At 56.6% G+C, this 13,660-nt stretch overlaps 2 protein-coding genes across 2 annotated transcripts in view; one reads left to right on the forward strand and one right to left on the reverse strand.

Moving 5' to 3' along the window:
* The first annotated feature begins 342 nt into the window (after positions 1-342).
* Positions 343-4,274, forward strand: PKIG (cAMP-dependent protein kinase inhibitor gamma). The gene is made up of 2 exons (XM_079719748.1): positions 343-610; positions 3,558-4,274. The coding sequence occupies exons 1-2, from the start codon at positions 460-462 to the stop codon at positions 3,635-3,637; spliced, it is 231 nt and encodes a 76-aa protein (XP_079575874.1). The 5' UTR covers positions 343-459; the 3' UTR covers positions 3,638-4,274.
* Positions 4,275-4,809: 535 nt separating this feature from the next.
* ADA (adenosine deaminase) overlaps positions 4,810-13,660 on the reverse strand; it is a gene marked incomplete at its 5' end in the record, with an annotated part of 28,697 nt that continues 19,846 nt past the window's right edge. The window contains 9 exons of the mRNA XM_079720305.1: positions 4,810-5,059; positions 5,542-5,644; positions 6,285-6,414; positions 8,037-8,101; positions 8,363-8,464; positions 8,546-8,617; positions 9,311-9,438; positions 10,761-10,876; positions 11,530-11,673. Coding sequence (XP_079576431.1) covers positions 5,046-5,059; positions 5,542-5,644; positions 6,285-6,414; positions 8,037-8,101; positions 8,363-8,464; positions 8,546-8,617; positions 9,311-9,438; positions 10,761-10,876; positions 11,530-11,673 — 874 coding nt within the window. The 3' untranslated portion in view covers positions 4,810-5,045. The remainder of the gene's footprint in view (positions 5,060-5,541; positions 5,645-6,284; positions 6,415-8,036; positions 8,102-8,362; positions 8,465-8,545; positions 8,618-9,310; positions 9,439-10,760; positions 10,877-11,529; positions 11,674-13,660) is intronic.

Raw genomic sequence — 13,660 nt, forward strand, 5'->3', positions numbered from 1 at the left:
CTGGTACCCTGCCTTCTCCCTGGAAGTCTGGAGCACTGTGGTAATTACTTAGGTATTAGGTAATTATGCTAAATGACCCAGTAGACTGTAAGCTCCCTGAGGGCAAGGACCACGGCTGACTTGTTTGTTGCTGCATCTGTGGCCCCTAGCCAGTGCCTGGTACATGGTGTTGATAAATGTGTAGGTAGTTATCATGAACTTTACTTAGAGAAAACACAAAAGATGTTCTTTAAAATGGTGGTGGTGGCTTTTGGGGTATAAAATTATGCATGACTTATTTTGTTCTTTCTACTTTTCTGTGCTTTCTGTTTTGTTGTCAGCGAGCAAGGCAATAACTGTCAGTTTGTCAAAAGACATCAGTGCCAGGCCCCGAGCTGAGTCCTCTGTGCAGGATGCACCAGGGTTCACCTCTGCCCTCCTGCCCTTGTCCCCACAGGCCTGAAGAGCGATGCGACAGGCATGATGGAGGTCGAGTCCTCCTACTCGGACTTCATCTCCTGTGACCGGACAGGCCGCCGGAACGCAGTCCCTGACATCCAGGGAGACTCTGAGGCCGTAAGCGTACGGAAGCTGGCTGGCGACATGGGCGAGCTAGCCCTCGAGGGCACAGGTCAGAACCCACGGGTACTCTCGGGTTCAAGCACTCCAGGTGGGAGACCCTCTTCTGGGCTCCGGGACTGGCCTCTTAAGTCCTCGTCTGCCTCCTCTTTCTCAGAGAAGAAACTACATTTAAATCAGGCCCCAGGCCCACGGTCAGTGGCAGAGGGCAGCCACTCCCTAGGCTAGAGGGTGCCAGCGTCTCAGGCCGTGAGGACCCTCTGGCCAGGCATCCTGGTGCTTCCCTTTCCCCTCAGCCTCCCCGTCCACCTACAGGCCCTGTCAGTCCTCCTCCACGGTCCCTCCGCTTCTCTCTGTCCCCACAACCACCACCTGGCTCAGGCCACTCCCAGCACCGCAGCGGCCTCTGCCCAGGCCTCCCTGATCCATCCCCGCCCCACCCCTCCTGCTGGACAGCTGCCAGCAGGGTTCATTTAAATCCCCTGTCCCGTTGTGCCTCTGCCCCCGCGTCCGCCCCCCTTCATCTCACGGTTTCCTCTGCTAGAACGGCCCTCACCAGTCCTGGCTCCCCGAGGAACCCCACCCTCCCTCCCCGTGCCGTCCCGTCCGCCCCTCCCTTGTCCTGCGGCCCGAACTCCTCACCAGGCGTGGGAGCCTCCCCGGGTCTCACCCTGCTCCCCTCCAGCCTCTGCTCCCATCTTTCTCCCCTGCGCCTCTGGTCCAGTCTGAAACTTTCTGTTTCCTCAAAGTCCCTGATGGGCCTTGCCGCACTCTACCTCTGTCTGGTCCTGCCTGCCCTCCCCTTGCCGGGCTGGCTTTTCCTCTTTCTTAGAGGCCCAGACCGCTCTGCTGAGAAGCCGTCTCTGACCGCATTCCCCTCTCTGGCAGGGGAGGCGCCTCTTCTCTTGGCTGCCTCCACAGCCCCCTGAGCACAGGGCCTCTCCTCTGGGATCCGCATCCTGGGCCCTCCGTGCCTGGTGGCGTTGGGCACCCGGCAGAGGTGCGTAGTCAATGGCTGTTCACTGACCAGCACGCCCAGCTGCCACACCAGGCCTGCTGCTAGGGCATCTGCGTTTGCTCTGGTGAACGGTTTTCTATCTCCTTCAACTCAGTGTAGCCACTCATCCACCTACCCAGGCCCTCTAACGCCGGCTCCCACCCCCGTCCGATTCGAGATCCCTGAGGTAGCTGGTGTCCTGGCAGCTGTCTGCCAGGGTGACAGACAGTTAAAAGGGGGCCCTGAGGAAGGAGTAGTGCTCACCGCAAGGCAGTGGAGTGCTCCTGGTGCAGTGCAGGCCAGAGTGACTGGCCGAGGAGCCTTCCAGTAGGCCCTGCAATGAGCAGCTTTCACTGGCACGTCTGCAAGCCGTGCTCAGTCCAGCAGACTCACCGAGGGACTGGGAGTACAGGGAATACAGGTTCTGACTCTGCAGGCCCTGGAATGTCTATTTGCCTAAAGCTCCTGGGAAACTGAGGCGGAGCCCGGGCAGGGGAGGAGGAGCCACAGCCTTGGCCTGTCCTGAGGCCTGGCCACCAGGCCTCCCCAAGTCATGTGTGTTAACGCTCCCCAAGCCCTTTGTGTGTGAACCTTGGTCTTCTCTGATGTTTCCTTACGTGGGGAGCACAAACGTTTCCTTACTTGGCCGAATAATGAAACATAAACAACCAGCAGGGCATGAAGGAATACGAACGCACTGCTTGGCAGCATGTGACCGGGAAACTTCCCGAATCATGCTCCGAAACTGCCCTGAGGGAGTCCCAGGGGTGCTGGTTGGAGAGGACAATGCTTGGGGACCTGTGGGCCAGAAGAGAGCTGGGACCCGCACAGAGGAAGCCTGGCCCCTGGCTGAGCTGTCCCATGTGCCAGGTGACCACAGAGGGGCAGGGATGTCATCATCCTCACTTCATAGATCAGGAAGCAGAGGCCTGGAGAGATTAAATAAATTGCCTGAGGTCCTATAGCAAGGAAATGGCAGAGCAGCAGTTACTGCGGAATTTAACGAAAACATTCTTGCTCGCCAGGGCGGGAGGCTAAAGGACCAAATAGGGCATCACAGACTGGGAAACCTGCCTGAAGTGCAGTCTAATTTGTCAGGCTCCCAGTGGGCCAGAAGGGCCCTCTGGGACCCGGCCTTTGCTGCAGGCCCTGCCCCATGACAGGAGGTGACCTGAGGCACAGGTGTCCAGGTGTCCGAGTTCTCCCTGCACCCCTCACCGCCACTGACCCCACCTCTGAAGCCAGCTGCCAGGGCAGAAAGAGGCGGTGTCAGTGATGGGTCTTTACAAACCCTGGAGAGCGCTGCTTTAGGCGGCAGCCGTCTAGTTAGTGGGAGGGACACTGCCCCCTCCACTGTTTGGCCCTCAGGCAACTCGGTTCACCTCCCTGAGCCTTGTTTTCCTCATCCGCGTCGTATCATGACCCTCATCCCACCTCCAGGCTGCTGTATGACTGCATGGAAAGTACTTGCCAGGCTGCAGCCTCAGGATCTGGGTGCAGGGTAGCTTCTCCCTAGCCACGTGAAGGGCTTAGCCTAAGGCTGCAAAGACACAGGCCAGAGAGGGAGGTGGGGGTGGTGTGGTGGGGACACAGCACAGTGAAACAGCGACGGGCTCCACCCCAGCCCCTGCTGCAGGCCACCCCTGGTGCTCCCCTGGGCTGGCCTCTTCTGATGCCCTTCTCTGTCTTACAAGAACTACCGTTCGCTGAGCACATGCTGGGACTCTAGACACCCCACACAAATATCCTGACCCTCACCAGCTACAAGCATCCATCCAGGATCCTGGCCTTTTCTTCACTTTAATTATACTAGTAACAGCACATGCACATTTTCTTTGTAGAAATTAAAATGGTACAGACTAGGCTAAAGTTCCCTTTAGCTACTCCCCCCACCAGTCCAGCTCCCCAGGGCTTATCCACTGTCACTGCTGTGGCTGGGCCCCTCTGGACCTCCTTCTATGCATTACGTTTGTGTATATGCTCCTTTCTCTCTCCTCTGCAGAAGGACAGGCGGAGGTGGGCACCCCAGACAAGGAAGGTAGCAACCAGCCCAAGAGCAGCGATGGGACCACCTCATCTTGAACATGACCTTGCCCGAGGAGGCTGGAAGAGAGACGCGCCGTGGACGGAAAGCCCTGGCACTGGCCCAGCAGCCTTTCCTCTGAGCAAAGTGCTCCAGGCAAGCCAGGCCAGACTGAAAGGCAGCCCCAGAGGCTCCCGTGGCCCCTACCCTGGGAAGGTCCTCTGCCCACACCCCCACCACCTCCTCACTCGCCCGGGTACACTTTCAAGACGCTGTAACCACAGGATGTTATTTATTCAGCAGGTGCTGGGACTCGGGGGCTGGGTCCTGCCACCTGGGTGAACAGCCTGGGCAGGGACCGCGTTCTAGCTCCGCCCCTCTTCCCCAACCCAGCCAGCCGTCTGTGTCAGGACCTTCTTACCCCTTTTTTAAGAAGCACTTTTAAACTTTTTAGAAACTTTACACCTTTTCTCAGCAGAGAGGGAGGGAGCTGACAATTTACCTTTTATTTTGGAGGCCACTGTACGTTAAACCCTTGGACCAACTATGCAGCTCTGAGGTTCCCTCACGGAGCTTCACAGATCCATTTTTAGCGAAGGGATCTTGTGCTCAAAACACTCTGATTAACTCTTTGCCCTTTCTACCAAGATAAGTGACACCTAGGACCCAGGAAATAAACGCTGATGATTTATGTGATAGGTTTAAGATGATTATTTCTCCTTTAAACAGCAAAAGCAGGGGCTGGGCCTTGTTTCCCCAAGGCCATGATGAGCTGGGACCCATCGCTGCCCCCGGCTTCCATGGAATAAGTACCTGAGAAAGATGCCGGGGTACCGCAGAGGCCGCCACCACGCCTCAGGCCAGTATCTGAAGAATCGTCTTCCATCTCACCCTCTCTCACCGCTTTGGGAACCCAAAAGGAAGGTTTCCCCCCTTAGGACCTAGAGTAGGAGGGGTTAAGAGTTAGGGAGCATTTAAGCAGAGAAGCCTGGTTTCTTCTGGACGGAGAGCAGGCTTTGGGCCCCGCTTTGCTCCCCTTCCCATTCACAGACCCCACCGGGCTCTCGGGACCCTGCTGCTGGGCAGGCTGCCTGCGTCTGGGGGCCCCAGGGGCTCCCTCCCTTCTCCACAAACCCAAGTTGGCCCGCTGCGACCGCAGCGCCATACGCCCCATGATGCACAACCCCAGCCGTTGGTTTCTTTATTAAGCACCAGATTTTCAGCACGGGTCACCAGAGGAGGGAGGGATTCAGATTCAACCAGCCACAGGCCCTGATCCTGGCCCGGGCACACAATCAGAGGAGAGACACGGCCAGGTGGAGGTATATGTGTGTACAGAAACAGGCATGTGGGCTTCACGAGCATCAGTAGCTGACTCTGGAAATCATAGTCTCCCTGGAAGGAGTAAAGGGAGTTGTGAAGACTCCATCCACAGGCTGAGGACTCTGAGAGGTGGCCACGATGTCTTCAGGGACGCTGCTCTGCTTGCCAAGTAAGAGAAGCAGAAAGATGAGGCAACTTGTAGTACCCAGGACATTAAGGAAAAAAAAAAAAAAAATCACAGAACATCAGAGCCAGAGAGGAACCCCTTTCTACAGATGGGGAGACTGAGGCTTGGCGCAAGGAAAGGCTCTGTCAAGGCCACACAGGAAGGAAGGAAGCAGAACCTAGCTGCACCCTGGGCTCAACTCCCTGCCCTTGGCTTTGGGCAGCCCTGGAGATGCCCCAAGTTGCCAAGACCTTGGGAGTGGGCTTGAGAAAGGCTCCTCCCTCAGACCAGCCTCAAGACAGCATTATGCAGAAAGTGAGCCTGTCCAGTGAGGGAGGACCACCAGCTAGGGAGTCATCACGCATCCCTGGTGCTGCCCAGGAGAGGAAGGGAGGGCATCTTGCTAGAAGTCCCCAGAAAGACAGGTGGGAGCCAGGGCAGGGCACCAGCCCAGCAGCTCAGTCAGAAACATACCTGCAGAGGCCAAAGGTGGCATCCCATAGGCTTTATAGAGCAGATCAAGAAGCTCCCTCTTCTCATCTTCTGGGAGGAAACTGGACTTTGCCGCATTGATGTTCTGGAAGGGCCAGCACGGCGGACAGTGTGAAACCAGAGAGCACAGAAGGGAGTCCTTAGCAATCTAGTGACAGTCCATCCTCTTCATAAACATGGGCAATTCATTAAGCTCAGAGTGGGGAGGCCTTGTCCAAGGTCACGCGGCAGCAACTGCCAGAGCAGAGACTGTGAGGTTCTGTGTTCTTAAAGTGGCAGGACGTGATACACAGATGTGGGAAGGAGGTTGGAGAAACCTTTGAGAGACAGGGTGGGATGTGTGGCGCCAGAGAGACAGTCCTGCAGGGACAGACTTGGGATATCAGAACCACTGAAATCAAGGGCTCATCCTGGGGTCTCTGAGTGGCCTGAGAAGTGTGTGCAAAATGTATAGCTGAGCACACCTTTCTGGGGAGATGGCTGACAGCTTTCAGAGTCTTTCAAGGCACTTGACCAAAGCAGAGGATAAAAAACCCAGTCCTAGGTCAGGATCTCAGCCGAAGATGTCTTCTCCGTGGAAGACATCGAACTCCAGGTCTGCCTTGGCCTGGCCTGGCCTGTTGCAGCAGACTCACCCCTCATTCTCCAGGGCTTCCGGGCCCTGGACAGGACCTGCAGGCCTCACACACTCCCAGGGCCCAGAGTCAAGGCACACACCCACTCACCAGTCTCTTAAACTCCTCTTCAGTGAAGCCCATGTCCTGTTTGGTCATCTGGTAATCAGTGTCCAGGGTGGACTTGAAGATGAGTGGGTCGTCCGTGTTGAGGGAGTAATTAGCCCGGTCGTTTTTGAACCTGGACAGTGCAGGGGGGCGGGGGGGGGAGGGGGAGAAGCGCCTCCCGTTACTGCTGTGTAAACAGTCTCTGCACGTGGACATCCACCCTCCTTTGAACCACGCGGCACCCTTGGACAGGCCTGGAAGTTCTCCTCCTTGTACAGAGGAAAACACAAATTCAGGGAACTCGGGTGACTTGTCCAAGGCCACATTGCTAGCAACTCAAGACTTAAAGCCATCCAGCCAGGGCCAGAGCCAGGCAAAGGCAGGAGAGGGGCCGGCTTGGCGAGGCCAGAAAAGCAACAGCCCGCTCTAGCTACCCCCCTCTCTGGCCCTCCCGTCCATAGCCGCACTCTGAGAGAGCTGTCTGCCCGCTTCACCAACCGTCTTCAGCCCCCCTGGGATCTGACTCTTCAGATACACCATGGGGACTGTTCTTAGCATAATCCCTGACCACCATCTTATTAAATCCAATGGACTTTTCCTAGCTCTAACCTCACCCGACTTGTGGAGCAGAATTTTATACTGTTGACCTTTTCCCTGGATTTCTTGGACACCGGCCGCACTTTTGGCTTTCCTCCTGCCTGTGCCTTCAATGTCACTGTCCTGCATTCTCTCCTAGGCCCTCTTTTTTTTTTTTATTCAAACAAAAATCACAAAAATTATAATCATCCTCATCAGTTCACTCAGTCCCATGTAATTCATTTTTTTACCTTGATCTTTTGTTAGCACTTATGAATTCAGCAGTTTTCCGTTAGAGTTCTGAAAATGCTTATTCATTCACTTCAGCAGTACAGTCAGTTACCAGAATCCTAGGCCCTCGTGCTCCACCGTCTGCTGAGGCCATCACTTCTCCTTCAACCACCGTATCTCTAGGTGACTCTGAGTCTTTCTCCAGCCCACAGGCTGTATGCCCACATGCCTCCAAGAGCCTCCACTTGGGTGTCCTGTAGGTACTGCACACTCCAATTTCCTAAAGCAGCTCAGGCCCGCCTTGTAATCAGAGTGTGAGCGAGCCCAAGCTCCTCTCCTCGTAAGCTTGGCAGACAGCCCATCAGTGCTGGCCTGAATATGGTCACCCCGAGTTCTCAGTGAACTTCTGGGTCAGCTTTTCCCTCCTGAGGCCTCGCCCAGGGCTCAGGCCCAGGGCTCAGGCCCAGGGCAGCCTGAAGAAGGGCCAAAAGCTGCTTAGTTAAGCCTATGGGGCAGCACTGGGGTGGGACGGGACGGGACAGGCTCTCCTGGGGAAAGCTTCAGGATGTGCTGGGGGAACGCCCAGAGGGGCCAGGAGCAGAGACCACGCGAGCAAGAGAGACTCATCTTCCTAAGTCCTAGGAGGTGGAATCTGGAGTGTGGAAGTTTCCCTTGGGGTAGCAGGGCATTCTGCTATAGCTGGATGAGCTACAGGGCCCCCAGCTGTGCTATCCAATAGCTAGGTGACCTCATAATCAAGTTACACCACATCCAGGCTTTGGATTCCTCACTTGTAAGATGGGGACAATAGCGCCTGCTTCCCAAGCATTTGAAGAGCTTTCACACCCAGGAGACCCCGCAGGGACCAGTGCCCAGTCCCTGCATCCCCTTCCCACCCTTGGCTTTCCTAGTACAAAACTGAACGGAGCCCAGGGGACCTGGCCTCACCGAACGACTGCATGCTCTGTGCCTAGCTTCCAGGCGCCGGTGAGGTAGCTGGACCAGGGGCAGACCTGGAAGAGCAGGCGGGTGGCTGGCATGAAGCCCCCAGGGCCACGCTGACCCCCGTCCCCAGGCCAGCTGGCGCCACCTCCTCCAGCGCCGTTCTCGCCCCCGTCACAGCGGCCCCCTCGCAGCCAAGTCCCAGAAGCTGTCGGTCCTGCCTTTCTCCCCCCACCCAGCAGCCCCAAGGCCCGCGGCCCACGCTCCCTGGGGCTGCTGGACCCTCCACGCTCTCCACTGGCCCCCTGACCTCCCCCTCCCCGGCCCCTCACCTCAAAGTGCATGTTTTCCTGCCGCAGCCTGTTGTAGAGGGCTGGGTCCTCCAGGGTGTGGTAGCCATGCCCCAGCCTCTCCGTCTTGAGCACGTCCACGGCCTGTTGACAAGCAGCATGGAGCCCAGCGCGGGCCGCGGGGCGAGCGGGGAGAAGGGCCCCACCGCCCGCCCGGCCACTCACCTCTCTCACCACCTCGGCCGAGCCCGCTTCGCCGGCGTGGACCGTGCGGTGGACGCCACTCTTCACGGCCTCCTGTAAGGGCAAGGGCTCGGTCAGGGGCGGCCTGGGGCTCGACCCCGCAGGCCTTGCCTTCACTACACTCTGGGGCTGAGTCAGCCTGGCTGGCTCCCAGACAGGGAGGTTGGGTGGGTTTCGTTTTCGTAATCATTTAAGTGGTAGCCCTCCTTTACTAGATAGTTATTACGAGTCAGACACTGTAGGAAATGGTTTGGATACCTTACATCATATTCACAACTGCTCTAACACCTGTCTTACAGGGAGCAGGGAGGGACTGAAACTCAGGAGAATTAGGTATCACGACCAAGGTCAGACCGCTAGGAAGAGATTCCAGAGCCCCTACTCTCGACCCCATGCTTCACCCCTTCCACGGGAAGCACAGCATGAGGCTTTGAGACGTCTGCTCCAACCCAGTCTTCGTAGCAGATGAAACAGGCCCAGAGAAGAGACAGTCTCGCCCAAGGTCACACAGTGAATCATTAGGCCAAAAGGCTCCAACACAGGACCCTCCAGCACCAAGTGGGGTTTTTTCTTTCATACCAGATACCCAATTCTAGAGCCCCTTGGCCCAGTCACACACACTTGGGAGCCCAGGAGGCCTCGTGATCCCCCGTCGGTGTGCCTTCCCACTACTGGTATAGAGACCAGCTCTAGACGCAGTTCCCCCAGAGCCAGCCTCTCCCTCTGCCTCCGTCCCCCAGGACCCACCGCATAGGCCTCCACGTGTTCAGGGAAGAGACTGCTGCCTTGGATGGTCTCATCTCCGGCCAGGTCAATGGCCACCACGGTCTGCTGCCGGTACTTCTTACACAGCTCCACCACCTCGGGGGACCAGCCTGTGGGCGAGATGCCCGCCGGGCCTCTGGCAGCAGCACGGAGGAGAAAGACCCTCCCAGCCCTCCCACCCAAGGCCAGCACAAGGCAGAGGGCCCAGTGTCCCATCTTCAAGGTCTGACCCTGTGGCCTTCGGGGCCTCAGCATCCTCTCCTCGCAGAGGGGGACCGTGTGCTGTGGCCCCGTGTGTGAGACACTAAGGTCAGGGCCTGGGCTCAGTAAAAGACTGATGGCAATTCTCTCGATCCCCACACCCACCCTCAGCAGAGATGGAGGTCCGCACAGTTTAACCTTTAAACCTAAAACAACTCCCACTAGCGTTACTAAACACATTGCTAACGTTGGTCATTGTAAAGTGTTTTAAAAAGAATGACCAACTGGGCTTCCCTGGTGGCGCAGTGGTTGGGAGTCCGCCTGCCGATGCAGGGGACACAGGTTCGTGCCCCGGTCTGGGAAGATCCCACATGCCGCGGAGCGGCTAGGCCCGTGAGCCATGGCCGCTGAGCCTGCGTGTGCGGAGCCTGTGCTCCGCAACGGGAGAGGCCACAACAGTGAGAGGCCCGCGTACCGCAAAAAAAAAAAAAAAAAAAAAAAAGAATGACCAACCACAGGCTTTGGAACCAGATGGCCCTGGGTTCTGCTCCGGGCTTTGTGCCTTCCTGATTGAGCCTCTCTCTACCTCAGTTTCCTCATCTGTCAAACTGGGATAAACGATAGTGGTCCTGTCTCCTAGACCCCTGTGAGGATTAGAGAAAACACCCCAAGCCACTCTGCACAGGGAGGCCCTGCAGGTTGACATTAGCCCTTCGCTGTGGGCTCACTACTCCTTAGAGCAGTGAATGGGGTAACTACGATCACCTCCTGTGACAAGGCACGTCTGAGATCCAGAGAGGTGATGTGACCCAGAGAGAGTCACACAGCGGGGCTCTGCCTTGGAAGCACAAGTCCTGGAGATGTGACCAGTGTCAGTCACAGGGAGACCCCTCAGGCCCTGGTGCTCAGACCTAGTCCCAGGTTCCACGGCCCTGACAGGAGGGGGCCTGGCCCACAGGGTCTCGAGGGAGGACCGCGGCCTGACAGGAACCAGGCTTAGGCTTTTCTCTGTCGTTCAGCCTCCCTTGATTTTAAGCCTCCTGCAGGTCACGTAGCTTCCAGGCTCAGCCTCCCTGGGGAGAAAACTCTGTTGCAGGAAGTTCTGAGCTTGCCCAGGAGGAAGCCCCGAGGTCCAACTGATGGGCTCAAGAGAGACCATGGGGACCGGTATGGCCCCTGTGCCCGGCCAGGAGGTTGTGGTGGCATCAGACGGGGCCAAGGTCACACTCACTGGGCTGGTGGCGCATGCAGCACAGGATGGACCGCACCTTCACCCCGAAGTCTCGCTCTCCCTCTTGCAGGCCCTGGTCCACTAGATACACCACCTCATCCGGGGTGAGGTCCCCTCTGTGTGCAGAGAAGAGTAGGGGTGGGCCTGAGACAAAGGCAGACCTGAAGGACAGCCCTGGGACTGGGACAGAGGAGGGAGGGGAGGCGGGGAGGCGGGGGAGTGAAGAGGGGAAGGAAAGGAGGAGAGAAAGAGCAGGAAGAGGGGTCCTTCCAGGAGAAGCCCTCACCCCCACTAACCCACTGCCTCTGAGGAAAGGACGAGGGCGATAGCCCCAAGCCCTAACGCACCCCCTCCAGCTTCCTAGGAACTGCCTGGACGCTTCCAGACCTGCGAAGACTGTCCCAATTCGGGGGGCTGTCAGACACAGCCCTCCTCCCACCCAAGATGGAGAGCACTGCTAAGCTAAGCTCACCTGTTGTGATTCCCACTTGTCCACAAGTATCAGAGTCGTGGCTAGAAGGGAGCAAGGTGGTCGAGTGGTACCACTTAGACATCCCTGGGGTCCCAGCAGAGGGGCAGGAGTGGGCCAAACTCACTTTGGTTACAGAGTTAGGATAGGACCCCTAAAGGTCACTGGATAAGCTGGGGGCCAGTTCAGGGAGCAAGATCAAAGTCTTGCTTGGGCCAGGGTCTCCCAGTCTGCCCCTCGCGGTCTTGGGTCAGGCCACCCTGCCACAGCACTGGCACAGCCCTCCAGACGGTCACTCACTCAGCCTGGTTCCAGGGAATCGGCTCCACTTTGGAGTTGGCCAGCAGGTGCGGGCTGTAGCGCACCTCCACGTACACCACGCCCTCCTTGGCCTTCGTCTCCACAAACTCGTAGGCAGTCCTTTTGATGGCCTCCCGGCAGCCCCTGGGAAGGGAAGAGAGTGGCTGGGGACAAACTGCCCCAAGTCCCTTGGGAGCTCCAGGAATAACAAAGCTGTCCCCTGCCCATAACAGATCAAACCCATGTGTGGCCCCCCAATCTCTCATCACCGAGCCCAAAGCTCCAGGCATCTGCTGGAGAAAATCCTAGAAGCACAGCACGTCCTATCAGCTCTGCTTCCAAACTCGATGCCAGTTCTCGCCCCCTCCGCCCTGGTTCTAACCACCTCACCTCTCTAACTGGCCTCCTGGTCTCCACGCTTGCCCCTGTAGAGCAGCTAGCTCAGTGTTTTAAAAATGGAACTCAAAGAGGGAATTCCCTGGCAGTCCAGTGGTTAGGACTTCACGCTCTCACTGCTCAGGGCCCGGATTCAATCCCTGGTCAGGGCACTAAAATCCCACAAGCTGTGCAGCGTGGGCAAAAAAAAAAAAAAAAGGAAATCAACATCACTCCTCCACTCTGAACCCTAATGGCCTCCCACCTCCTACGTAGAGTAAGTCTCAACCCCACCTCCCAACCCCCACAAGGCCTGCGTAATCCGGGCCCCTGCCAGCCTCCCGCTCCTTCAATGACTCCTCCAGGATCTTCTTTCTGTCCAGCGAACAACCAAGCTTGTTCCCAGGTCAGGGCCTTCGTGTTTGCAGCGCCCCAGCCGGCAGGCTCTTCACCCAGATCACCCTATGCTCCCTCCTCCCTGCATTCAGAGCCCGGCTCCAGCCTCACCTCCTCGGGGAAGCCTTCCCTGACCACCTTATTTCATTTTATTTTATTTTTTTTTTTGCGGTACGCAGGCCTCTCACTGTTGTGGCCTCTCCCGTTGTGGGGCACAGGCTCCGGACACGCAGGCTCAGCTGCCATGGCTCACGGGCCCAGCCGCTCCACAGCATGTGGGATCTTCCCAGACTGGGGCACGAACCCGTGTCCCCTGCATCGGCAGGCGGACTCTCAACCACTGCGCCACCAGGGAAGCCCTGACCACCTTATTTTAAAACATCTCCTCACCCTTTTTCACCTCTTCCCCTGGGCTTCAGTTTTCGCCATGGCCCTTATCACCACTGGACATCACAGATCACGTGGTTTCTTTATTAGCTGGTTTTCACCTCCCCAACTAGAATGTAGTCTCCATGAGACAAGGACCCCTCCATCTGTCTCGTCGCGGCTACGATCCCTCAGCCAAGGACAGAGCCTAGGACATTGCAGCCACTGAAATATTTGTTGAGTGATAGGTGTAGGCCAGCAGGGAGGAGAAACAGGAGAAAAGGACACACACAGGCAACAAAAAGCAAAAATAGACAAGGGGGACTGCACCAAACGCAAGAGCTTCTACACAGCAAAGGAAACCATCTACAGAGTGACAGGCAACCTACCGAATGGGAGAAAATATTTTCAAACCACACATCTGATAAGGGGCTAATACCCAAAATGTGGAAGGAACTCCTACGATTCAGTAGCAAAACAAACAACAACAAAAACTGACAAAAAATAGGCAAAGGACCTGAATAGACATTTCTCAAAAGACATACAAATGGCCAACAGGCCCATGAAATGGTGCCCGACATCACTAATCACCAAGGAAATGCAAATCAAAAGTGGCTTAAATGCAAATCAAAAGCGGCATGGACATATATACACTACCAAACGTAAGGTAGATAGCTAGTGGAAAGCAGCTGCATAGCACAGGGAGATCAGATTGGTGCTTTGTGACCGCCTGGAGGGGTGGGATAGGGAGGGTGGGAGGGAGGGAGACGCAAGAGGGAAGAGATATGGGGATGTATGTATATGTATAGCTGATTCACTTTGTTATAAAGCAGAAACTAACACACCATTGTGAAGCAATTATACTCCAATAAAGTTATTTAAAAAAAAAAAAAAGCGGCTTAAGCCTTCAGGAAGCTGGTCCTCTTCTGTATTGTGGCCGAGAGACAGGAGCCGCCTGGGCAGTGGCGTGGGAGACGCTCCTCACCCGGGGGAG

Source organism: Hyperoodon ampullatus (genome assembly GCF_949752795.1).
Source record: "Hyperoodon ampullatus genome assembly, chromosome: 14".
NCBI classification, from domain to species: domain Eukaryota; kingdom Metazoa; phylum Chordata; class Mammalia; order Artiodactyla; family Ziphiidae; genus Hyperoodon; species Hyperoodon ampullatus.

What these genes read in the sequence shown, in the direction of transcription:
- PKIG (XM_079719748.1), top strand. Translation starts at nt 460, where the DNA reads ATGATGGAGGTCGAGTCCTCCTACTCGGACTTCATCTCCTGTGACCGG. An exon ending in GCTAGCCCTCGAGGGCACAG is followed by an intron (nt 611 to 3,557) that starts GTCAGAACCCAC and finishes TCTCCTCTGCAG; the next exon opens with AAGGACAGGCGGAGGTGGGC.